A 25,897-nucleotide genomic window follows, 5' to 3' on the forward strand; every position below is an offset into this window, starting at 1 on the left:
CAGGTCAGAGCTCCGGGGGAGCATTGCCATCGTATGCTTAACCGCCAGCAGAATTCTCCGACTGGGCAACTTTGGCCTTGTGCGACCGGGCGCGTAAATGCGGAGATGTTGGCTGATTACTGCAGTGGGTCATTGGGATCCTCCTCTGTGGATGCAAGTGGAGATGTGCTGCTCCGAGTGGTAGCACGGTTGTCCACGGCTCGCGCATCCCTTCAGCACCGTTTGAGGTGTCTGTATGCTGACGGCATGCCTGGACTCGAGAGTGCAGACCTCAGCGGACAGTAATCGATCTTTGAATCCCATTGCATTGCTGCTCAAAGTCTACAGCTCTTCGCTGCGCACTCATGGAGGCCACATGACCTGGCCGTCCGCTAACCTGCTCAAACACTTTTATATAAAGCAAGGCGTGTTGCAGCATTCAAGCTGGTCTCGCCATACAGCATACCCCGCCATAAGCAATGCGCGAAGTTGGTGAAGCTCTTCGTGCATAATGCCCACATGGCTAGTCGCGGACGTCCATGCTGGAAGCCTGCACTGCATGGCCGGTGGAACAAAGACACCTAAATTTAGGACGTTTTACGTCCCAATGCGGCTCTTTAGCTAGCCATTGTGCGCGGCGAACTGCGGCCTTTTGCTGCCAATAGCGCTTAGGCTGGCTCGATTGTGGCGTACTCAGGGCCTTCATGCTCGACGACTCGCGACACCTGTTCTGGACTCTGGAGCATCCTGCCGCTTGTAGACGGAAGCGCAGGCAAAGCTCTGCTACACCCTACGAAGGAAACTCTCTCGTCGAAGCCGCTGAGTCGCGGCACCGAGCTCTGACTTCGATGAATCGCGAAGGAAGCTCGCCCGCCTCTACAGAGAACCAACAATGGACCCACCCACCCTCCGATGGCGACACAGCAGCAACAAGGCAGTATACCACGCGACATGGCGCCACTCGCATATGCTTGGGTGCCGGTAGCTTCTGACACTCCCGTGCGGGAACAAATCGCCATGAGATCTGAAGAGACACTCCCAGCCTACGAATTGGTCGTTCAGATGAATTAAGCTCGAGTTACCGCTTTCATAGTCACAACCACGACTAGTACCGGAGAGAATAGTCTTCGTTGACCTGGGTCAAAAACGCACAGGCCTGATAAACGGGGCCACGCGCCACCGCCAGGCTAATCGCTGATATGTATGTTGGCGGGTCTCATGCAGCATTCTCAAAAGATCCCGTCCGAGCTTGCTCATGGCTGACACCAAGAAACTTAGAGTGTTGGAATGGCACAGGAAGCGCTCAGGGCTCGTCTACTCGTCCAGATCATGATCTCAGGTCGAGAATCGTATAAATGATGTGGTATATAAAGTCGCGTGGACACCACGTTGTCAATGCACGACAAGGGAGCCCAGCACAATTCAAACACCTAGTCATCCGAATCTCCCAGCGCAACACCAACACATCGAACTTCTTTCTCTCCCGGTCGCCCACCTTCAACTTTCTCAACAATGGCCCCTCTACTTCGATCTATCGTTGCACTAACATTGCTTACTTTTGTCTCCAATGCCCGGTGTTTGCCACAGTCTTCGGAACCCAAGCTGCCATTGAACGAGGTCGACAACTCCGGTGCAACTCCCTTGCCTCCACCTTCTGGAGCCCTCAAGCACGTTGTGCTCGGTGCAGGATTCCAGAACTACACTTGCACGACCGCCGGAACCTACGTTCAGAACGTGTCCCCAGCAGGCGCGTTTGCTCGGCTCTATGATATTACAGCCGAAGTCAGCAAATCGAAACGCGACCACATCACCAAAGCCACCTTGAAAGCCTTGGAGGCCTGCCTCAAGAAGACCAAGTGTAGTCCGAGCGCCAGCAACGGCTACTGCGACAACTGCTATCGCATGGGCGAGGCTTTTGCTCGGAGACAACCCGCTGGAGAACACTTTTTCGAGCAGGTCAATGGCACCCAAACACCAAACTTCGACATGTCGGGATCTGGCGACTATCTTTCAGCCAAGAAGGTCGGTAGTGCCAAAGCGCCTAGCAGCGCTTACTCTGGAGCGAATAGACTTGGAGCGGTCGACTGGCTGTACCTCGTGGACAATGCTAGCGGCCGTTCACATGGCATGTCGAGCGTTTATCGTGTCGAGACTGCGGGTGGTGTTGCGCCGAAGACCTGCAGCACGGCGGGGTCTTTGGTTCAAGTTCCGTATGCGGCGGAGTACTGGTTTTATGGCTAGCATGGGGACGACCATTGGGAGGCGACTGTACAGTCTGTTCAGATGTCAGTGTTTCAGTATTCGGGTATGGGTCTTGGGAGGTGGGATATCTTGTTGCGCGGCATTGGGAAGATGGTTGTCGATACTCACGGGAGGCTGTCTACGTCGATATGTTGCATGGCGTCAATAGAATGTACATATAAACGCAGATGACTCGAATGCCATCGAAATTCTGAGCTCCTCTTTTGACTTGCATAGTTGCGTCCAAACTTGTTCCTCTCGCGAAAATTGGTATCGAGCAAATCGATACGCGGACAGCGACACGTTGACAATTCGAGGTTTGAAGGACGGCGGCAAGAAAGCTGTGGCTGCGAAGAAGGGAAGAGCAACCAGGATCAGCGGATCCGAGCTTTTCCCACGCCACCAAGAACCCCGGAACATCGACCTCGACCTCGTCGCTCCCATGTTGTTCTACGATATCACCTACCAGGAACGCGAGCAACTGGTGCATTGCTACTGAGTTCGCGCCTCGAACGCACGTCGTCGGGTTATGGAAGCTCTCATCTGCTGCTAGACTGGGACGCTGCGGGTGGACGAGATTGTCCAAGAGACCCCGTTTCAGTACATTCTGCCTCTCGCTCGACTCATCTTTCCAGTGCGCTTCGCCAAGGACGTTTATTCGGCAGCTCGCATAGCCAGCTAGATGAAGCATGGCATCGCATTCGCATGCATGCACGAGGACCTCGTTGTCCGAGACATCCGCGGCGTTTTCCAGCGCCGACCGAGAGTCGAAGCATCAATCCTCGGACGGCTAGCTTGCCTTGAGACGTCCTGCTGCCATGCAGCTGCCGAGGCGGCGAGGCCAACTCAAGAACCTCGACCATCGCAGATCACGCCAACGATTTGTGAACGGGCAAAGTCTCGTCAGAACCGGAAAACAGTCAGCATTCTGGGTTCCAGATTCTCCACACCATTCCTACTCGCTTGAATAAGCAGCGCCCTTCACATGGTGGCTGACGCCTTTCACGCCTTCGACGACAGTCGAATGATCGGCGCGGATGGCTTCGAACCGTGCATGACAATTTCTTGACATCGACATATTGCAGTCTACTGAGTCCTGAGTCCTGACGCTGCTTGGAGACGCAGAAGGGGTGCGTGAACTTTGGAAATGGAGCTTGTGCTGGTCCCATCAAGCTCAACGCAATCGAAGGAGAGGTGCGAACGAACCAGGTTACAGCCTCGGCTGGTATGATGTTGAGGTCGACAACAGGTCTCCATGCTACTGTGCTATAGAAATGTCGTGCACTAACGCAAGCCACAGTGCGGAGAAATCAGGAGAACAACCCCCCCCGTGGGGTGTCCCCGAGGCAATTCATGAGCAACTTGACGACTGGGCATCGGAACTTTCCACTACTTGGACCATAGCCTCGAGCCTACGACCTACTTTAACCATGAACTAGACTGAAGTAGCAAACGTGTTTGGCAAGCTTATCGTTCCTGCAAGCTTCTCGACTGCCGCATCCAATGACAGACCGTGAATTACCAGAGTGCTTTTGAATATACCAAGGCAACGCTGCGATCGACAGAGACATCGCTCTGCTATCACCTGCCAACACCTGTAGTACTGGCACGCTTGACCATATGAGGGAGGTGTCAGGCTGGTGATGACTGCAACTAGCAATACGGTTCGGGCGGTGTCGTGCAACCATCTGCTCAATCCAGGAAAGTAGGCAGTTTGACTGTCTACAAGAGCCGTGGTCTACCCACGTGTGATTGTAGCTCAACTCCTTACACCGTCTCATCATCATCAAAACCATCCTGGATTGACCGATCACCAGTCATCATGAAGTTCACCATTCTCAACACTGCCTTGCTGGCCTCCAGCGTTGCGGCCTTTCCAGCAATGGATGCCACTGCTGCGCCTGTCCTCGAGAAAGCCTTGTTGGAAGCTCGCCAGAACCGTGTTGCACCACAAGGAGTGGGAGCTCTTCCTCTGGCGCCGCCTCCGTTCATCGCCGCCCTCCAGCGTGTCAGCACCTCGGGCAAGTACAAGGTTAGTACGTCCAGCTGCAGATAGTGGTCTCCGCTAAACATCGTGAAGTTCGTTCCTCCAGGAGACGGAGATGCGCGTGGACCCTGCCCGGGACTGAACGCAATGGCCAACCAGTGAGTGCGATGTTGCCTCTTCGAACCAAATTCGTTTGCTGACCTTATGCAGCGGCTACATCCCGCACAACGGCATTGCTACCAGACAGCAGTTCATAGATGGAACAAACGCGGTCTTTGGTCGGTGTCCGCATCCTGTGATTGTGTACAATAGCTGACCATTGCATTCTTTGATTTTAGGCATGGCTCGCGACTTGGGCGGCTTCCTTGCCAACTACGGTGCTTCCGTCGACGGCGACGGGGAACAGTGGTCAATTCGTGGTGTTCCTCACACCGGCATTGCGGGTATGCTCTGTTCATGAAAATCTTTCCGGTCTTCAATGCTGACGGACGTGCTTGACAGGCTCCCACGGCAACTACGAGACGGACAGCTCGCCGCTCCGCGCTGATCTGAACCAGTACGGATCCAACTCCAGATTGATCATGTCGCAGTTCAACTCGCTGTACGCTCGCCAGCCAGATGCTGCCACTGCCAACTACAACCTCGAAGTACTGCGCGACTTCAGAGGCGAGCGCTTCTTGGAGAGTATCAACAAGAACCCCTACTTCACCTGTAAGCTCGTCTGCGGTTGGCACAGATCCTACCTGGACACCCGGGATGCTGACAAATTCCAGACGACCCATTCGCCGGTATCCTCGTTTCACAGGCCGCCTTCACCTTCATTTACCGCTTCATGGGTAACAAATCGTTGGAATACCCTGAGGGCGTACTCAACAAGGCCAACTTGAAATCATTCATGTCCATTGAGGGAGATGAGAATAACCTGCGTTGGAACCCAGGCCATGAGCGTATCCCAGACGTAAGTTGAACCGAAGTATCGATGTCCTCGAAGACGATCGGCGGGCTGACAATTCTTTCAGAACTGGTACAAGCGCAACCAAGCCGACGAGTACTCCATTCCATACTGTAGGTTCTCTCTGATCGCTGCCCTACTATGACCAAGCTGACCTTCTCTAGTCTTCTCCGACATTCGCTACTTCGCCGAGACCCAACCCGAGATCCTCGCCGTCGGCTGCAACCAGGGCCGCGTGAACTCGTACAACGGCATCGACCCGTCCGTGCTCTCTGGCGGCGCATACAGCTCGGCTGATGTCGCTAAGAACCCGGGATGCTTTGCAAGCTCTTTCCTTGCTGCCAGCGCGGCTCAGAGCAGCGACTCCCAGATCAAGGCTGCGGCATCCCAGATCACTGGGCTGGTCAGCGGCTTGGGCTGCGCACCCATCACGGCTTTGAACACCACTTCATTCTCGCTGTGCCCTGGATTCTCCCGCTACGGCGGTCCAGAGGGCCCAGTGGCTCCAGGCGCCATTCAGAACTAGAAGGTATTGCACCTTTGTGGAGCAGTGTAGTGTGGCATAGTGGTGGACCTTGGTGAGAAAGACATTCCGACGTGCTTTGCTCCTCCGTCGGTATCCGGTCCGTAGCAGGTGCCTGAGTTGCGAGTACTCAGACGAGCGTGAGATAGTCTAGCTACATTACAATGACAAAGTCGTCTTGACAAGCCAGAGTCCTGTAGGTGACATTCATGATCATCCACGCGTTGCTCGCCGTTGAGCACTGAATTTCGCGCAGCTGGATGGATGGGTGCAGATTGCTTGGAAACCGATGGACCAGGTTCTCAGGAGCTTCGATGCGCCGGTCTCTGACAGCCTCTTGAGATGAAAGCCTCATTCCATTGTCCGAGATTGCCGTTCACACCGCCACCTCGTCTCCTTGTCCATCTCCATCTTCACTGCTGCCCAAGGTGACCCGTTTGACGAATTCCACATATCCCACTCTGCGTCCTCTGACCAGGCTCACTGCATCCTGTAGCAGTCCAAATCCAAACCCGGCCTTAGCACCTAGTTTAGCTGTCCTCGCAGCAGTAGGCAGCGGGAAACGATTCCACGCGCTGAATATTCCGGCGGTTCCCAGTCCAGCAAACATGCTGCTGAGACAATCTCGATTCCCGGCGATTTGACGCGCCTCTGCTTCTGCTCCAGATTCACCTTTTCTCCTCCGCAATCCTCTCCATGTGCGCACGCTTGCTGCACGACCTCGGTCTACACCCTCTTCCATGGCAAAATACATGCCCACCCAGAACGTATAGCGCCATGCCTGCTTGAAACCTTCTTTGACTCCACCAAAAATCGTGTTGTAGTTCTTGCTCTTGTGATACAGATACCAGCCTGTCTGTGTTTTGGGCTGCCGATGGGCATTCTCGGCTGTGAAGCGAAAGCCAGCATCCTGAGAACCTTTGGCCATTCCAAGTAGTCCACCACTAGCAAAACCCAGCAGCATGCCCAGCGGCAGTCGGTACATTGGCGAGAGTGACAGTCGGTCGTTCAGTGTGCGTATTGGGGGTCTCGGAGGAACTGGCGGGCCCAGTTGAGTTGAGCTCGCCATGACGGCTGGCTCTACTTCGTGCTTCTAGGAGAGATTGGTGATGCGTCAAGGTTGAGCAATGGACGAGCTTCTCGGAGGTGTCGTGGTTCCTCCGCAGAATAGAGTGTGGTCTTAGCGCCTCGAGGCACGTTGACGCCCATGAACTTTTTGGCAAGCTCTCCAAACATTTCATTGCATCTATCGGGATCATGCTAGCTACGCGGAATGGCTCTCTGGGCCAGACAGCGAAGAGCGGATATGTATGCCTCAGCTGTCGGGTTCAATCACAGCAAAGACAAGGTCGCGGAACGATCGATGGGAGAAGGGAAAGAGTGGTGGCGGACACTCAGGCCGCGTCAAGAAGATCTCGAGCAAGCAAGAGCAGCGCAACATCTGGTGCTGGAGACGTTAGACCAGTGAAGGCTACAAGAGGAGCTCAGCCTGTCCGTCGACACGGGGCCGTCGCCAGGCCCTCGTTACAGTCGTGCTTAACGCCTCGAGGCGCATCTGCAGCATCACCACATCAATCGCCTTCACATCGACCTCGCTCTTTCCACCATGCGACGGTCAGATTGCAGCAAGCTGCAGTATCAACCGAGCCTATACCACGATTCGAAGAAGAGACGGCGACTCCGCACGCCGAGGCAACAACCGGTATTCGTGCTAAGCTAAGGCAATGGCAGCAGTTGCACGGCGACGAGAGCGTCGAGCCTGATATCCCACGACAGGAGGACTATGTCCCATCCGACGAACCTCTGAATACTTCTACGCGGCTGCCAGACGAGAGCACTGTTCATCGATCTTTGGTTGGCCAAGCAGACGTGGAGGAGAATGTTGCCTTCGCTAGCTCTGACTTCACCAGCAAGGAAGGCTATGATGGCAGCGGTTCTGATGATGCTATACAATACGTTCGACCTGGTGACCTTGTCGAGATAGAATTCACGGGCAGCGAGCGCGAATCCATTGTAGCTGTGCACTTGCGCCGCCTCAAGGCTGCCGGAGGATATGGACAGTTTTTGACCATGACGGGTCGTTGGATCCATACCAGAGAGGCTGATGTGCAGTACAGTGTGCCTGGGTTCGTCAAACCAGAAACACTGCAGTCACTGCTCGAACATGTACCTTTGCCCGAGTCTATGGCCGACATTCAGGAGCTGTCCGAAAGAGGATTTACTGAAGACTTGTCAATACCAAGAGAGCTGGCCGCGCCGGTGGTGTCGAAACTGCTCGCATTCTACGAGGAAAGCCTGGCGATATACCGACAGAACGCCAATGCATTAGATGCAGCCCACTCGATCCTCGCTCACGATACCGATCTCCGTTACGGCTCGCTTATGACCGCCGCAAAGACTCTCCTCCAGCTATCTACTGAAGAAGTCACGGAGCCGGCGCTGTTCGCCGTACACAAAGCGCTGGGCCATGCCGGGTTTGCCTTCAACGTTGACCGCCGGTCGCACCGCGTGACTGGGCATATGCAAATCCGGAGTAAAGGTCAAGTGAAGAATATCGAGACTGTCCGCAGATGGCTCCGCGAATGGCAGGATGACATGGCTGCTCAAAGCGTGATGACTCCGGCGCAACGGAACAAGCACAAATCGTTGCATGGCGCTCTAGTCGTGCACAGTTTCATCCGCAAGGCAAGAACCATCGTGGAGAAGAACCGCGAAAACCGTCAGCCTGTCTCGTTGGGTGCCAACGTTGGACCGAGCAAGGAGAGGCTGCCTATTGCGCCAAAGCAAGACTGCGTCAAGGTTGAGACGAGCTTGGATTTCGACGATTATGAGCAGCAGGTCATACGATTTCTGGAGACTTGGTCATGCACTAGCATGTTCAGGGGCCTTCCGCGTATCGAAAGCCTACCACCTCTTATCCTGCAGGCGACCGAGTTGTATCCCGATCAGGCACTCGGAGCTGAGATTGGCTACCTGTTTCTGCAAGAAATAGGCACGATCATGCCGTACGAGAATCGAGTACGCTTTGATCAACATCTCCTGTTGCCCAGCTCGCAACATAGCAAGCCCCTTTCGAACCTCATGAACTCTTTGCTAGCTATGAGTGACAACCCGGACTTCAAAGACTCCATGGCTGATTTGCGCCACGACTGGAAAGACCTTCCGGTGTACTGTGTTGATGACGCTGGAGCTCTTGAGATTGATGACGGCATATCTATTGAACAGGCTGGTATTGAACCTGATGGTCGCAAACAGGTCTGGATACACGTCCACGTCGCGAACCCGACCGCGTTTTTCGATCACTTGCATCCATTGGCCAAGATGGCGCGTCACATGGGCGAGACCATCTACATGCCCGAAAGGAATTACATGATGTTGCCACGATGGACCACGCAGAATCACTTCAGTTTGAAGGCAAACAGGCCGTGTCTGACATTCAGCGCGAAACTTGATGCAGATGGGACAACGATCGAACACAAGGTCACTCCCGGCATCATTCGCAATGTCATCTCGATCACACCGGGAGAAGTCGACGGGCTCCTTGGGTTGGGTGGAAACTCGAACGAACTTCCTCTTCGCACCTACTCTGTTGGAGGCCAGCCGCCACCTCCTCGTCCACGTACCAGCGCGGTTGCGGACTTGAATGCGGCCAATATTCAGGACCTGAAGACGCTCATGGCTTTAGCCGAGAAGCGAGCCGCCGGGCGCAAAGCAGCAGGTGGTCTATTCTTCGACTCCCATAGGCCTGATTTGCAGGTCTGGCAGGCTTGGAGGCAGCCAGGTCTCGCTTGGGATCAAATCTATCGCAAAGGGTCACGAACAGTGGTGGGCGATCCCATCATCCAGCTTCAGACCCGTGGACTCTTCAACTGGTTCGCTCCGTCAGCATCCACCTCCGACGTGCTCGTCCGCGAAAGCATGTTGCTTGCTTGCGAGATCTCCGCCTCCTGGTGTGCCGAACGGAAACTTCCTGCTATCTTCCGAGGTACCGTGCAAAACCCAGCTGCCCCTGACCGAGAGTCATTTTACCGCGATCATGTATTGCCAGCAATGAAACCGGACGGAGAGATGCCTATGTGGCTCGGCGCTCAGTACGTCAAGTCGATCGGAACTACAGTGCTCCGCACCGAACCCATCACGCATCAGATGTTGGGCATGCCGTACTACAGCAAAGTCACCAGTCCCTTGCGTCGGTACGGAGACATGGTGCTCCACTGGCAGATCGAAGCGGCTCTTCGTCACGAGGCTCAGACCGGGGAGGATCTCAAAGTGACGAAAGGTAATCGGCCTTTCCTCCCATTCTCCAAACCAACGCTGAGAACCCTGATGATTGGGCTTCAACCACGCGAGAAGATGATTACCAAAACCAAGCAGAATGCGCTCATGCACTGGTCGGCCATGCTCTTCTTCCGCAAGCACCACTTTGGCGAAGATGGCGGTTTCAGCGGACCCGAGTTCGGATCGGAAGGCGGCAAGACGGTGTTCCGGATCTTCGTCTCGAACCAACCCGACTTTGCGGTGGGCAGAGAACTCTGCCAGGCCACGGAGATGGCGACCAATACGTCCATCATGCTGAAGGATCCCACTCTCTTCGGCATCAAGGATCAGGCAAAGCTGGGAGATATTTGGGAGGCACACATCGATTATGTCAGTGTGTATCAGCGGTCACCGATCATGAAGCCATTGAGACTGGTCGCAAGGGAGGGTCTGTAGGCTGCTCGAAGGGATGACGATATGCTCTCAAGATAGCAGAGGCTACAGCGGCACGACGCTTGATTGAGAAGACTGGCACAAGATCTCTGGAAGATGTAGTCAAAAATTAATGTACCGTTTCTCAGCTCAAATTGATGCTCGCATTCCTCCCTCCATAGTTAGTGGCTGCCACACTGATTTTGACGTTCAACCTTTCCGCTCATCAAAGCTTTGAACTACACGATTCAACCACGAGTCAGCTTCCACCACCTCGCGAACGCCGCAACGAGGGCAACGATGACCCACCTGCCGCCCGCACCAGACGTGCTCTTCGATCCCAGTCCCAAAACCCACCAGATGAAACCGCTCGTAGAGTTGCCATTGCGATCGAAATCGGGCTTCATCTCGTTCATCTTCTTGAACTTCTTCAGCTTCGCGTCCGTGTAGGGAGGGTAGCGAATATCCAGCATGCCCTCGAGCCAAGCGGGTGTCTTGGTGATGGAGCGGCGATGCGAGAAGCACTCAAAGCTGGCGCGGCCGCGGTAAGCGCCCGTGCCACTGTCGCCCACGCCGCCGAACGCGAGGGTGGGAATGGAGGCGTGGAAGAAGGCGTCGTTGATCGATGCGCCGCCTGAACGGGTCTGAGAGAGGATCTTGTCTGTCTCGGCTTGCGATCCGAAGGGGTAGAGACCGAGGGGAGTGGCGTGGACCTTGTTGGCGGTGCGGATGGCTTCGTCGAGGTCGTTGACGGGGAGAATTGGGATGAGAGGGCCGAAGGACTCGTCGGCGAGGAGAGGGTCGTCGGCGGAGTTAACTTGAACAACAGTCGGCTCAAAGAAGAGTGTCGACTCGTTGGTGTTACCGCCGAAGAGGATCTTGCCGTTGGTGCTGTCGAGCATGGACTTCAGGCGCTTCCATTGACGCTCATTGATGACTTTGCCGTAGCTATCATCGTACTCGGCGCCTTTTGGCTGGAACTCCTTGAGAGCCAACTCAAGCTGTCGGAGAAACTCTGGGAGGATTTCCTTGTCGACAATGATGTAGTTCTGGCTGACACAAACTTGACCCACATTGACCAGCTTGGCCCATAGCAGACGTCTCGCCGCGAGTCTGGGGTCGGCGTTCTTTGTGACGATCGCAGGATTCCTGCCTCCAAGCTCCAAGGTCACTGGTGTGAGAGTCTCGGCCGCCTTCTTAGCGACGATCGTTCCAACAGTGGCGTTGCCAGTGTAGAAGATCTTATCCCACTTGCAGGCAAGGAGTGCAGTCGTTTCTGGGATGGCTCCCTGGACGACCTGGTACGCTTCTGGATCCAGCGATTGTTCAATGATATGTTGCATGACTCTTGCAGCATTGGTCGCGCTCTCGGATGGCTTGAGCACGGCAGTACATCCAGCCGAGATAGCACCAACAAGTGGTCCCAGCGAAAGCTGAATGGGAAAGTTGTACGCGCCAATGATCAACACAGCTCCGAGAGGATCCTTGCGGATCTTGGGTCCCATGGGCATGTTGGTCCAGCTGGTGTCCTCGGCCTTTTCATCCTTCATGAATCGCTCCAAGTTCTTGCACATGAAGAGAATGTCGTTCAATACCCAGCCGACCTCCGTCAGGTACGACTCGTAAGCGCTCTTGCCCAAGTCGAGCTTGCATGCCTCCAACAAGGCCGGCTCTTCATCCTTCAGTCCCCAATACAGCTGACGCAGCTGCTTCAAGCGGTACTCGAGTGTTCGGGTCTGATGGGTGTGGAACTTGTCGACGACGCGCTGGTGGACGCCCGTGATGTTGTCCAGGGGCGTGAAAGTGAAGGCTGGAAGATCGTTCATTGTGAGATGTATCATGTTCAACAGCGAGAGGGAAAGCTCGTAAGGGAGTGAGTGTCTTTATACTTGCACAAGATGGACAGATAGTCGCTTAGGTGTAAGCTTACCGTACCGTTGCCCCAGCTCTCGCTGCTAATGGAAGGTACTTTGTTCATACGAGACCGAGACTGTGGACCCCGACCGAGGCATCTTCGGTCGGGCCATGACTTAAGATACCTTACAGAACGGCATGGCACTCTTCGGAGTCGGAACTTTCGACTCGGAGCAGTCTTGAGGGATTCTCATCAGGTTTGTGCATTGCCGTACCAGGTATGCTTGCCGTACTCACGCAGAAACGAAGTGTGATGGAAGAGCACCTATTGTCAAACTCGACATGTGAGTCCTCGAGTTTGACGGCTCGCTCCGTCGAAAGCGTGAATGCCTCAGTCGTCGTCACACCGTCCACCCCACCATGTCTCCCGTCGTCTGCCCTGGAGAGGGGCTGCCCTTGTGCTCTCCCATTCCAAGGCTCATTGCGCTGCTGACCATCCAGCTTACCTTACCATTTTACCCGACCGACTGCATCTTGGTCAGCATTTGCGGCTGGTCTGCAATCATACCACAGACAGAAACGAAACCTGCTCAGACCGCCTCATCTTCTCTCCCGCTCTTCAGTCTCAAACTCCCGTCGATCCAGGTGGATCCCAACATCCAAGCTTGTCTGCAGGGATAGAAACGACCACTTCGACAATCTCGTGTGCTTCATTGAGATAACGCAGACAAACACCAAGATCCATTCGTCAAGAGCGGACCAGCTCCTACCATCCCAGCAGGCCGCCGACAGCACGCAAGATGGGTGACCTACAAGGCCGCAAGGTCTTCAAGGTGTTCAACCAGGACTTCATCGTGGACGAGCGGTACACTGTGACAAAAGAGCTGGGGCAGGGCGCGTACGGCATTGTGTGTGCTGCGACGAACAATCAGACGGGCGAAGGTGTGGCCATCAAGAAGGTCACCAATGTCTTCAGCAAAAAGATCCTGGCCAAGCGGGCATTGAGAGAGATCAAGCTGCTGCAACATTTCCGAGGGCACCGAAACATCACTTGTTTGTATGACATGGACATTCCGAGACCGGACAACTTCAACGAGACGTACTTGTACGAAGGTAAGATTGAAGTGTGTAGAAATGGACATGGGCAAAGCTGATGTGTCCGCAGAGCTCATGGAGTGCGATCTGGCAGCGATCATCCGATCAGGACAGCCTCTGACTGACGCTCACTTCCAATCTTTCATCTACCAGATTCTTTGCGGTCTCAAGTACATTCACAGCGCGAATGTGCTCCACCGTGATTTGAAGCCGGGCAATTTGCTGGTCAATGCCGACTGCGAGCTGAAGATTTGCGATTTTGGTCTGGCAAGAGGCTTCAGCGTAGACCCAGAGGAGAACGCAGGATACATGACCGAGTATGTTGCTACGAGATGGTACAGAGCGCCTGAGATCATGCTTAGTTTCCAGAGCTACACAAAAGCTAGTAAGTCACTACGGATCTCATATGTCTGAATCTATCCTTGCTAACGATATCCTAGTCGACGTCTGGTCCGTTGGATGCATTCTTGCCGAATTGTTGGGCAGCAAGCCTTTCTTCAAGGGCCGTGACTATGTCGACCAGCTGAACCAGATTCTTCACTACCTCGGAACACCGTCTGAGTCCACATTGGCCCGCATCGGATCTCCTCGTGCACAGGAATACGTTCGCAACCTGCCGTACATGCAGAAGATTCCCTTCCACACTCTGTTCCGCAATGCCAATCCGGATGCCTTGGATCTGCTCGACCGCATGTTGGCCTTCGACCCAAGCCAACGTATCGACGTGGATGAAGCTCTCGAGCACCGCTATCTCTCCATCTGGCACGACGCCTCGGACGAGCCAAACTGCCCGACTACATTCGACTTTGGCTTCGAGGTTGTGGAGGAGGTTCCGGAAATGCGCCAAATGATTTTGCAAGAAGTCAGACAGTTCCGTCAATCCGTACGAGCGCCGCAACAGCAACAATACTCACAAGGGCATCAACAGGGTCAACAGGTGCCGATACCTGATGGCTACGATCGCACGCACGAGGATCCCAGACCGCAGGAGATGGGAAGCACGGATCCTTATGGCTTGGAAAGGGAGCTTCACGACGGCTTGGACGCCATGCGATAGATGCAGAACAGTCGGCAGAAAGGTTGTGGGATCTCGGCCAACCTCAAAGCGATCTTGGTGGCAGCTTTGATAGCGTTGCTAAAGCTGCATGCAAGCGATGACTTGAATAACGAACTTGAAAAACGAAAGTCGAATGACTTTCACCAGCTCTATGAGTGCATTGCCTGGATAAATGACAGTCGATTTACCGCTTCTTTCCCTGATCTGGTGAGCTGCTAGATGTCTAACAAGGCCGCACAGATAGGTAGTCATAGCGTAACGTGCTTAGTTATCTGCACTGCCCAACACGACAGTAGGGATACTCGCTATTAAGCTGTCATTGCAGCAAACACATGACATGCACAAGCTGGCCGGAACGGTTGCACTTGTCCACCAAAGTTAAGCTACATAACAGCACCGTGGGAGCAACTCCAACCGTTGTCGATCCCGAACCAGATAACCCATCGACGGCGTTCAGCCGACAGTCCTTTGATGATTCAATATTCCTCGCGTGGTTTCGCGCGTACGATACACATCTTGTTGTACCTGAGTCGACCGACCGTAAATCTGGCCTCACCGGTCGGAATGTCCATGATGATGGCTAGGTCCAATGAGAGCAGTCAGATGCGATATTCTGAAGATGCAGCTCGGGGCGGGCAGGGAAGAGGCGGAGCTCTGCTGGCACGAGTGAAGGGAAGAGAAAGGGGTCTCCCGAACTTGACCAGAGAACTTGGATGGATATCCCGACTGCGATTGGCGCATGCTTTGTGAACGCGCCTGCGAGTCGCACATGGATGAGGTGGAGGGAGAGGCTGGTGAGCACAGCTGCACAAGGGTCACCAACTCCGGATGCTCATCGCGAACGTTGCCGCGACGTTGGAGCCGTTTGACCCAAGGAATGTGAACTTTTGGAGAAGGAACCTGGAGTTCATGAACATCACCTCCAAACGTCTAAACTTCACTTACGTCTGCATCTTTTGCCAGCTTACTATTTTCTTCAAGGGAGAGGCAAGCAACTCTCTACAAGCTCGCAACCGAAGAATTACAAGGATTGCCGGGACAACGAACTCTATCTTGTGGCTGGCCGCCCTCTTCTCGCATTTCTATGACCGACACGCAACTCGATACATCGCTTTTTCGGACTTGTGTGTTTGTCGGCGCCATTCGTACAACAGCGTACTCCTATCATCGCATTCCTTCCGTCGCATCGATCGCAAGCAGTTCGTATGCTCATCAGCTACCGGGATCCGATCGTGAATTGATCGCAAAAGTGGAGCACAACGCCAACACATAAGCGGAGCTACAGCTGCGCTTCGCAACGACGACTTCAGACAGTCGCCGTTTGTACAGGAAAACAACGACGGTCACTTCAGTCTGGTGCTTTGCGATCCATCTGCAACAAACGCACGCCTCCGGATAGCTCGCGCGGCACGATCAGCGATTGGCACACAGCACGTCGCAACAGCCGTCGAGTGCTGCAGCTTCCTTGTCGCTGTGCGTCCAGTTCCATGCGAGCTCTGTTTTTCTCTTGTGCCTCTCCTTTCACCTGGGATCCACTTCCAAGAGTGATGCCGTCGTTTGGTCAACATGGGCATTGAGTTTCGTCGCCCACCGCTTCCAGCACCGACCGAATCCCTTGGAGAAGACACCACCTCCGGCGCCGAGACAGAGGTTGCCACAAACGTTACCGCGCGCACCGATAAGACTTCCTACTCCATCCCCGAAGACGGCCGTCCTATCACGATTTCCACCCGCAAAACCAGAGACGGTAGCTCAGGACACCACAGTCGAAAGAAAAGCCAGACGAGCCTCTTGATCGAATACTTCGAGGCTTCGAAGACGGGTGATAAGAGTCGGAGCAAGCCGAGCGTTCGAGTGAAGGTCACCCCTAGCTCGGGTAAAAAGAGCAGGTCGGGGAGCGAAGCGATTCAGATCACGGGGATCGGTTCTGATCGGAAGCCATCATACACTCGCCGCATTTCTCTGGGCACTGGAAGCAGATCGATCGAGACGGGCGCTCCTGTGGGTCAAGGCACAGAGCTCAGTCATTCGTCTGGAAGCAACGTATCAGGTCACCCACCAGTTGAGATCGAAGTCTTGAACGACGGAAGCGACCTTTCCAACCGCCGACCCTCTCGCGAATTGACATATGCACCCGCAGGATCCAACGTGTCTTCCATGCCACCGGACAGCATGTTGGAAGGCGAGAGATACGATGAGAGTGAAGTCGGCCAGACCATGGACACCTACCGAGATGATGTGGATTATCTGAAAGCACCCGTGCGGACTGGCAGCAAGAATCGAAGTGATAGCCGAGAACGCCTTACACAGAAAGTCATGGAGAAGCTGGAGCAGTCGTCGAGCAAGTCGCGCAAATCCAGCCGTTCAGACCGCGAACGAAGCGCCAAGGACTCTGAGTTGGACGTGCAATCTCGTGAGCGCCGAAGGAAGTCCTCACATCCACGTCGCAGCGAGGAGGACACAGTCAGCGGTGCCGAAACAAGTCAGCTATCTTCTCGTTCTGGCGCATCTCAAGCCTCTCGGATGACGAACAATCCCAAACTGCTGGAAATGGTCGAGGACACGATTAAGCGCATGATCCTTCCCGAGATTAATGCCATTAAGGAAGACCAAAAGTCGGATCGGAAATTGAGAAGCTACGAGAGTAGTAAGAGAGCATCAGGCGATGGAGATCTCGAGCGAAGAGTCAGCAAGTCTTCAAGCTCTCCCAACATTGCCTCAAAGCCAAAGGTGGTGCTCAATCGCGATGGAGACGACCCTGGTGTTGTTCTGTCGAGAGGGGATTCCGAGCGTGTGAAGTATCGCAAGTCGAGCAGGGACAGTCCTTCCGAGAAACGACCTTCGAGCAGTCGGCGATCATCTGGACAGTCGAGACGAGAAAGCTATGAGGCTGAAGAGAAGCTCCGGCCAAGCTCCAGCAAGAGTAACAATGGCCTTCGTGGTGCAGCTGCCGCCGGTCTCGCAGGCGGCATCCTCACGTCAGCAGCTTTGCGACATCACGATTCCAGTGGAGACATGCACGAGCGACGCAAGAAGCGCAGTAAATCTCGAAGCAGTAGGAGCCGGTCAGCAAGTATCACAGAATTGGGTGAGACCTACACCAAACCCGCCATTCCGCCTATGCCACTCGCCAGCAACCTCAACGATTCAGATACCACTCGAGCGAGTCTGGTATCAGAGCATACCAAGTCGAGCACATCCGCCGATGGACCGTCTGTTGTACGGGAAGTGTCTCGTGGCTCGATAGGTGACGGCTCTCCAACGTCCTCTCGAACCCCGACGCGAGCTTCATTTTCAAAAAGCTTGGGCATGAGCCATTCCAACCACTCCTTTGATAACAGCCCCAGAAGTCCGAGAAGCCCCAATGGTGGTATCTCCAACAAAGCCAGGATGGCAGCTCTTGCGGCGGCTGGACTGGGCGGCATTGCCATGGCGAAGACTTCCGATGGCAATCACATGGATGCTGATGGCTACGGAACAACGACAAGAACAACAACACAGCGAAAGATCAGCAGTCCAGTCCAGAGTGTGTCGAGTCTGAAGAAGAACTTTGAGGACGAGGAACCTCTCGTGCCACATGCATCGCATCCACAAACAACTGCTGCGCGTTCTTCCGCTGGTCGTTTGCGCAGTGGCAACCATTCGCAATCGTCTTTGCGATCTGCGGAATCTTCCCCTACGACGAAGCTTGGCCTCTCCCGTGAGCGATCTCGCAATGCCAGCATGGACGACTTTGTCACTCCGGCCGAGCAGTCGCATTCGCCATTCCAGAATGATCGAGCCTCGACTCCAGGCGCTGAGACGGCAGACGAGTGGTTCGAGCGACAACACTTGGTGAACGATCGATACCGTAATTCGATGGACGCAGCAACGAATCGCGACTCCTACCAGACGAATCCTTACCCTCAGGACGAGAAACGCTTCACAACTTTGACGGACGACAGTTACGGCCCGCCCATCGAGAGTAGCTTCGGTGAAGACAAGGACGTACGCGACATTGGCCTTAGTCCGAACTTCATCCACACGCCCGTCGCTGTCGAATCTGCAGTCGCTTCGCTGATGGAGCCGTCCACCGTTGATGGCTACGCTCTCTCATCTCGAGGCAGTCCCGGCAAGCGCAACGCTTCCTACAGCGACCGCATGGCTGAACACATTCGTTCTCAAGGAAATGACAGTCTTGCACTATACGAAGGCTCTACCCTTAGCCAGTCAATTCCCAGCCAAGACCGGTGGGCAGCGATCAAAGGTCATGCGCGGCATCTGTCCGGCTCGCTCGAAAATATACAACTGCCTCGACACGCTGGTTCTAAAGCCGTGCGACAGGGTCGGACTATCGATCAACAGCCCAAGATGAGTGCTAGTGGCTTGCCAGTTGCGGACGACCCGATGCCCGAGATCGGTCACTACGATTCACAGTCAGATCTCAATACCAATCCTTCAATCATACAAGGTCCACTTGGCGGTGATGCGACCGGTAAGGATACGTGGCCATACACGCCGGACCCGCTTTCTGAACCTGCCAACCGCGATAGCCAGTCTACTGGACGCCGAACTGCAGACGCCATCATGGCAGCAGCTGGCGGAGGAGCAGCGGCGCTTGCGGCAGCCCATGCATACAGGGCGACTGCTGAAGATGAGCGGGACGAGCGTCGCGAGTATCAATCCAAGCAGACTCGCAACGGGCAACACGAGGTCGAGCGCAACATTACTCCTGGTGAGACTCAAGCGACCTTCCGCGACGAGGGCTACGCTACCGATGGTCGCACCCGTTCGGCTGGCGGTATCACGCCCAAGCAGGACATCACGTACGGACAGGGCGATGTGAACGAGTACAAGCGCGCAATGGATGCTCAGGATCTGGGCGCGGATGACCCATTCGCGGTCAACCCGAAGCACGAGCGCAACTTCAGCGGCGACTCGCACGGTATGGGCTCACCACTTTACGACCGTTCGACTGGCAAAGGTGTCGACCGTATTCAGTCGCACGACGTCGTTGCTCTGATGGATCATCTTACAGTGCGCGACGCTCAGCGCAATGCTCGCGACACCGAGATCTTGGTTACACTTGTGCGCAGTGCCGCCGAGATGCGCCAGTCTTTTGATGAGATCAAGAAATTCATCGCGGAGCAAGACAAGATGATCATGCAGAACACCGATCGCGATGCCGAGTATACTGCTCAGAAAGTGCTCAGTGGTCCACGTCCGCAACCGCTTGGCTCACCTCGTACGCCACGTCTGCCTGCACAATCTGACGAGGACATCCAGACCAAGCGCAAGGGTGTTCTCCGACGAGCATTGAAAGGCTTGACCGGCGGGAAGAGCGCCAAAGACCTCGCTAGAATCGAAGACATGCTGATGCAGATCTTGGACAATGTCGAGGACCTGAAGCAGCAATCTGGCGGACGACCTGGGCTTGAGCGATCATACACTGGAGATACCCTGGACTCCTATGAGAAGCTGCGAGTCGGTCCTGACTCTGGGTACGAACCGGAAGGACAAGCGGGAACCTCAAGCACGCCAAGTCACTCCGGCCACTTCACCGCCTTGCCAAGGGAAAAGCAACAATTCCACTCTGGATACGACGGTCGTCGTGGATCTGACACCCGCGTCAGCACCGTTCTGGAAGATGATGAAGACGAGCTCGGCCCGCACGAGCAGAACGTGCTGAACAACCAATTCGAGAACAACGAGCGTCTTTTGACCCCAACACAGGAAGCCTACCGCTCGCGGGGTCTGTCACCGAACGAGGTGTCGCCACTACACGCTGCAACCTTTACCAGTCCAGACAAGCAGCAGAAGCACAGGAGCTCTGGTTCAACGTCGTTCATACCTCCGATTCCTAAGACCTCGCGCTGGTCTCGTACTACGGCTTCCTCAGCTGCTCCAGACCCAGCTGTGTTCGACAGTCCAGAGCGGTCTCGCGGACTACGGCCTGCTTCGGAGGCCTCGCGATCTGGTTCGACGCTCAAGCAGTATGATGACGAGCAGTACTCTTTGCACGAAGACGATCGGATTCGTTCGACTCAAAGCCTGGCCAAGGAGCAAGATCGCAATGCCGGGCAAGCCGACGCGCGCAGCGTTCGTAGTCACGCAAGTCGGATGACTAGAACTCCATCACCACTCATCCCGTCCGAGACATCATCGTATCACAAGAGCGACTACTACGACGACGAATACGCTCCGTCGCCTGTGCAAGAAGACGAGAACGCCATGCTCGAGGATCCCAAATACCAAGCGCATCGCAACTCACTCCTACTCGAACATCCTCAGCCACGACAAGGGCCAACAGGACGTCATCAGAACACCCTTGAATCGCAGGCTCAAATCTTTGACGATCCTACAGGAACCAACTCCGACTTGTCACAACGTACTGTCAGCGACTTCGATCCTGCGGGATGGGGATCGGCAGGAACAGCAGGCCTAGCTCGTCATCGCCTAACTCAGCTCGAGCCGATTAGCCCTGTCAGCCTCAACAGCCCTGGTTCCAATCGCGCCCCCAAGCTGGACCCAAGTCCGCTTGTTCCTCGTCCACTGCAGCAGCAGCCGCAGAAAGCTCCCGCGGTCCCGCCGAAAATCAAGCATGATGCCGACGAATTCGAGGACGAGGAGCTGCAGTTCAGCAATAGTGGTTTCAGCAAGCCGAGGAACTACTCCTACAGCTCGCCCTACGGTTCGGGTCATCTGCTCGAGCCGATTCAGGAAGTGAGGTACTCGCTCGAGACGGACAGTGGTCGGGTAAGTCACTCTCATTTTGAGCAATAGCAGTAAAGAAATTCAAGTTGACCCGGCATGTCTAGATCTCCCCTGAGCACATCCAACTTGCATCCGCCAAGGCCGTGGACATGCGCTCCCCTGGCCGCAAGATCACGGGTCCGCGTCCGATGAATACGGGAGCTGGGAATAGCCCTGGCGCTACTGCGAGGCTGGTGGACCATGCTGGGACTGTGCGTCGCAAGCCGGTGCCGAGACAAGGTGCGTTTGATAGTGATGAGGAGTGATCACCTGGATACGGAGAATTGCAACATTGCCTGGCATATCGTCGGGTCTGGGTTCGTTTTCGACGGCCTGTGCTTATCAGATTGTTGGTTGCAGCTTCTTACGACAGCGCTGAGAGCGAGACATTTTGATGCGCCAAGAATAGGAGGGTGACAAACGTTGCGAGCAGATGGTGGACGATGCGGTATGGAGTGTAGAACGGACGAGGTCTGGTATAGGTTGGGATTGGGACGAATGCACACGACCTTTACATGAGAGACGATTGGACATGAGGAAGAACAGCTCCGGACTCTGGTTTACTCGCGCGTACATACCCTTGCATACATTCGCTCTCGTGGCTCATCTGTGCATCATATGAAATTGCAAGGCCAGACATACCGGACATACCTCCACAATCTCGGCGCTCTCTCCGTAGACGCCACACTTTATCCCTGTAGATACTGAACCTTGCTGCTCGCCATTCACGATCGATGTCAATGCCAGCGCTATTGGCCAGTCGAGCTCGTGGATGTCGAAGTCTCTTGTGACATGACCTCGCAACGGCAGGTGAGTTCTTTCGGGAATACAATCATGGTGAGGAGTCGGTAATTTGCGTGTACGGCTATTCAGCCCGGTACATGAAGATGCACGACTATTTGGCTTGTCTGCTAAGACATCCGTTTACGGCTGTTTGGCATGCCTTGCCACAAGTACATTTACGACTATTTTGCGAGTTTGGTAACTTACTTGTACGGCTACTCAGCATGGCCTGAACATCTGTGTAGCAACATGTCTGCGCGGCCATTCAGCACGCCATGTACGCATACATGTACGAGTATATGGCCGAACTTGCTAACTTGTCTGTACGATTGCTTAGCATGCTCTGTACCAAGTAGCCTGTCTCGTTACCTTATTTAAATGCACGCCAACATCGCCTGCCCAGCTAACTTCTTTTCTACGATCGCATAGCACGTCCCTCTGCATCACATGTGCAATCTATATGCACCAGGTCGACCGTCCTTTTTCCGTTCTATTCTTGAGTTTCCAGCCTTGATAGAAGTGGACTCCGGCAACGACTCCGAGATCCATCTCCCCCGACAGGATGGTTCTGGAATCTGGTTTCAGCGGTCCCTTAGGCGCGCAACACCAGCGTTCCAGCGGCAGTTCTTGGGCTTCAATTTTGCTAGCGACCACGAGTTCCCGAAGAATCGACACCATTGAATTGATCAGACAGGCCTGCGTGTTCGGATCGGATATTCCTATTGCGATGACGATCAAATCTCCGGCGAGCGAACCGAGACGGATTCGCGAAAGAGGCCTTGCGATCGTCTGCCCGAGCCTCGATTGATGTTTGGAGGACGGAGAGATCTTCTTTCGACCCGACACCTGCCGATGCTGAACAGGGATGCCGCAAGAGCGTCGGAGTGAACTCCGCTGCTTTGTGGAGCCTGCAGAGGACGTTGAGAGTTCAGTTTGACACATTTTCTTACGTAGCAGACGCGTGGTTTTGGCCATATCGTGGCATCGAGAGACCAATAGTCATGTGCAACGATCACGAGACCATTAGGTTCCTTACGCAATGTCCTGTCATGACAAGAACTGATTGATCTTTCCACAGTACTTCGTACCTCCCACTAGGTAGGTTCGCAGATCCGCCAGCAATGAGGCGTCATACTGCAGGTCCTCCCAGCCGACATACATGCAGACAGTACTTTGCGCGCCGTACTTACCGGGTGGCCATCGGCATCGACTGTGAAACACGAACGAAGCTTCGCCTTATGCTTCACTGTGATGCACCGACTGCTGGATCCTTGCACGAAGCGAAGAACGCTACCTCCTAGAATCTCAGGCCTTTGCCGCGCGTATGGCAGGCATGATCAGCACAGCGGGTTGTGGTGTACATTTCTCGTCGACGATCAGGCTTTCTTTTTCGCGAAGCACACGCGCGGGCGTGTTGTGGTAATCACATACCCGTCGGCTTTTTCATAAAAATCTCTAGCGGACAGGCGAGAAAGGTAAAAGGCCGATGCTACCAGCGATCTACGACAAGGAAGAGAGAGAGAGCGATGCGGAGCGCGAGACCTTCGATCCCCAGCGACTTTTCGGTCCATCGATCGCGAGGCATGACACCGATGCCCACGAGCGTCATCAGCCGCACCGCCACGCCTAAAAACCGAAGCCGACGGAGTAATTGGCATGGTACAGCGGTAGCTTTATTACGAGAAGAAGAGCGAAGGGCTGTGAGATAACCGTGGAGAATGGACATGGTAATGAGGTGGTATTATCACTTTGCTCGTGAATACCTGGTAGTACTCTTTGGAAACCATTCAACGGATCGGCCTCATCAGGACATTGTCTCGACGCTTTTCCCCTTGCGGTGAATGCGAAAGAAAGGCGGACCCTCGCCGTGCGGCTAACCGACTGCCAAGTGAGGTGTGGCTAGTGCAAAGCCGTCCAAACATCGCATCGACCGATGAGAATTGAACGTCGCCTGCCTGCCCTGTCCTGTTCACTTCGCCGACGACGTGACCACGGCGCCGCTGTCCCTCGCTACATGACCACCACGCCGTTCTCTTTGACTGCATGACCACCACGCCGCTCTCTCCCGCCGAGACGTACATTCCATTATCCATGCGACCTTGCCCACTCACTCCTACCAACTGAATGTCCGCTGCCGGACGACCGCTGCTCGCGGCACGTCTCTCCGACGAGGCCTCGACTAATGGCGCCTCCCCACCACCGACCAGACAGGCCGGCAGTCGCGCCAAGCGCACACTGATTGAGAGCGCGTGTTCCGCATGTCGACGAAGGAAGTCCAGGGTGAGTACTATCCGATTCACAACCCGCCGCTTCGTCGTGCGCATTTGCTGTCCTTTCTTACATGCTGATTCTCTTCTCTCACCAGTGCGATGGCGTTAGGTACGACAGAATCGCAATGATCCATCACAGACACGTCAAGAACTAACCCGCCCCTAGACCAGCATGCTCGCGCTGCCAGAACCTCCGGACGGAATGCCAATATGAAGCCGAAGAAGGTGAAAGTCGATGGTCTGCGCTTCGGCGCCGAAACCAAGTCCTGGAAGCCGAGCGAGACCAGGTCCGCGAACTTTTATCCTACGTGCAGACTCGGCCCGAGCAAGAAGCGATGGAGATTTTCCAGCGCATGCGCCAAAGCAATTACGATGATATTTTCATTCTCCTCCGCCACCTCAAGGACTCTGCCATGGGCATGGCGCCTGGCGGTATGGGACAGATACTTCCACCGGGGAGCTCCGCCGGCGTTGAGCGTCTCCCTCCAATTCAGGTAAGCGAATCAACCATGATTTGGAGGTGTGAGGCGTAGCTCCATGTTTCTGCTCAAGCTGCACACTCCAAGGCACTGAGGTGCGAGTCGTGCAGTTCAGTTCGAGCCGGATCGTGGAGATAGAACATGCTTCGGAACACCTCTTCATCCTGTTCATGCCCACGCATCTGCTGACTTCCCTTTGTAAAGGCCATCCTCGACGTTCCCGGCCGGAATATGACCCCCACCCACCTAACGCAAAGCCACTCTATGAGCTCCGAGGATAGCCGCAGCTCTTCTGTGCCCGAGCTCACAGGCGGCATGCCATCGCAACGCTCGCACCACTACGACACTCTCGAGCCCACTCTCTATCCCAACCACCCTTCTCAGCAACAACACCACCCACAGATCCTCCAGCAGCACCAACAACAGCACCACAACGGGATGCCACCACCAATCTCGTACAGTTCGGAGGAGAGTTCGGCATCGCTCAATTCCACGTCGATGGACATGGCGCAACAGAAGCCGTACCACACGCCTTGAGTTGCAATTTGCGCGAACAGGGCTAATCGCAACCTCAGTTACTACCATCACGCCGGTAGCCTCCTTCCTCGGCGAATTGAAATGTGAAGTGCGGAAAACCCGCAAAAAGACAGAAAGATTCTTAAATTACCTTTGCGCGCTCAAACCACCATGAAAGCGGACGGCACCGCGTTCCCTCGACCACACGGACGGAAAGTTCGATACAGGTCATCCATTTGCGCGCGCGACGAGGTAACACGAAGCTGACCACGAGCTGCTCCAAAGGCAGCCGAGATGGGAGGAGAGTGGCAAGAAGGGCATGAACATCGGGCCAATGCATGGCCATGAAGTTGCTGGCGATAGCCAGTAAGTGTAGCGTTTCACAGAGCGTTCGAAGCTGCGGATGTGTCATTTGTTCGGGTACGCTTTTTGCATGCGTGCATCGCATTTTGTTTCTTTCAAGGAATCACACAGCGGGCGCATTGGGACCATCTTATGAGACGACAGCAGTTCTATTCGAGTTGTCAAATGCGGCGGCTGAGTTAATCGCCCAGCGCAAATGAATGATCAGATATGCCATGCCATTCACTTCGTCGTAAAACAGTTGCTAGGACCGTCACTCGCAGGACAGCGATGGTCGCATTAACACTATGTATCATGTGCACTAACTTACCACTACGACTATTCGATGTGCCTAGTAATTAATCTGTACGGCTGTTCTGCATGTCCAATGACTTGTG

At 54.7% G+C, this 25,897-nt stretch overlaps 7 protein-coding genes across 7 annotated transcripts; 5 read left to right on the forward strand and 2 right to left on the reverse strand.

The window, feature by feature from the left end:
• Positions 1-1,491: 1,491 nt before the first annotated feature.
• Positions 1,492-2,719, forward strand: MYCGRDRAFT_88916 (uncharacterized protein; the record flags this gene model as incomplete). Its single annotated transcript, XM_003855965.1, has 2 exons — positions 1,492-2,189; positions 2,458-2,719. 2 exons carry the CDS (start codon positions 1,492-1,494, stop codon positions 2,717-2,719), a joined length of 960 nt encoding a protein of 319 aa, XP_003856013.1.
• Positions 2,720-4,300: 1,581 nt separating this feature from the next.
• On the forward strand, positions 4,301-5,685 carry MYCGRDRAFT_32802 (uncharacterized protein; the record flags this gene model as incomplete). The annotated part of the gene is made up of 7 exons (XM_003855966.1): positions 4,301-4,365; positions 4,418-4,485; positions 4,546-4,650; positions 4,709-4,918; positions 4,981-5,165; positions 5,227-5,272; positions 5,324-5,685. Coding segments are annotated over 7 exons (1,041 nt in total), but the record flags the coding sequence as incomplete, so codon positions are not given.
• Positions 5,686-5,703: 18 nt separating this feature from the next.
• MYCGRDRAFT_65284 (uncharacterized protein) lies at positions 5,704-6,783 on the reverse strand (the record flags this gene model as incomplete). Its single annotated transcript, XM_003857595.1, has 2 exons — positions 5,704-6,333; positions 6,415-6,783. The coding sequence occupies 2 exons, from the start codon at positions 6,749-6,751 to the stop codon at positions 6,059-6,061; spliced, it is 612 nt and encodes a 203-aa protein (XP_003857643.1).
• Positions 6,784-10,063: 3,280 nt separating this feature from the next.
• On the reverse strand, positions 10,064-12,202 carry MYCGRDRAFT_98253 (uncharacterized protein; the record flags this gene model as incomplete). The annotated part of the gene is made up of 2 exons (XM_003857594.1): positions 10,064-10,070; positions 10,729-12,202. The coding sequence occupies 2 exons, from the start codon at positions 12,195-12,197 to the stop codon at positions 10,064-10,066; spliced, it is 1,476 nt and encodes a 491-aa protein (XP_003857642.1).
• A 513-nt stretch (positions 12,203-12,715) lies between these two features.
• On the forward strand, positions 12,716-14,377 carry MgSlt2 (mitogen-activated protein kinase; the record flags this gene model as incomplete). Its single annotated transcript, XM_003855967.1, has 3 exons — positions 12,716-13,338; positions 13,391-13,707; positions 13,763-14,377. The coding sequence occupies 3 exons, from the start codon at positions 13,026-13,028 to the stop codon at positions 14,375-14,377; spliced, it is 1,245 nt and encodes a 414-aa protein (XP_003856015.1).
• A 1,566-nt stretch (positions 14,378-15,943) lies between these two features.
• On the forward strand, positions 15,944-21,905 carry MYCGRDRAFT_106905 (uncharacterized protein; the record flags this gene model as incomplete). The annotated part of the gene is made up of 3 exons (XM_003855968.1): positions 15,944-21,112; positions 21,175-21,349; positions 21,811-21,905. 3 exons carry the CDS (start codon positions 15,944-15,946, stop codon positions 21,903-21,905), a joined length of 5,439 nt encoding a protein of 1,812 aa, XP_003856016.1.
• A 1,969-nt stretch (positions 21,906-23,874) lies between these two features.
• Positions 23,875-25,673, forward strand: MYCGRDRAFT_102125 (uncharacterized protein; the record flags this gene model as incomplete). The annotated part of the gene is made up of 4 exons (XM_003855969.1): positions 23,875-24,172; positions 24,258-24,271; positions 24,329-24,656; positions 24,846-25,673. 4 exons carry the CDS (start codon positions 24,017-24,019, stop codon positions 25,176-25,178), a joined length of 831 nt encoding a protein of 276 aa, XP_003856017.1.
• Positions 25,674-25,897: the final 224 nt, after the last annotated feature.

This window comes from Zymoseptoria tritici, chromosome 1 (assembly GCF_000219625.1).
Source record: "Zymoseptoria tritici IPO323 chromosome 1, whole genome shotgun sequence".
Classification (NCBI taxonomy): Eukaryota; Fungi; Ascomycota; class Dothideomycetes; order Mycosphaerellales; family Mycosphaerellaceae; genus Zymoseptoria; species Zymoseptoria tritici.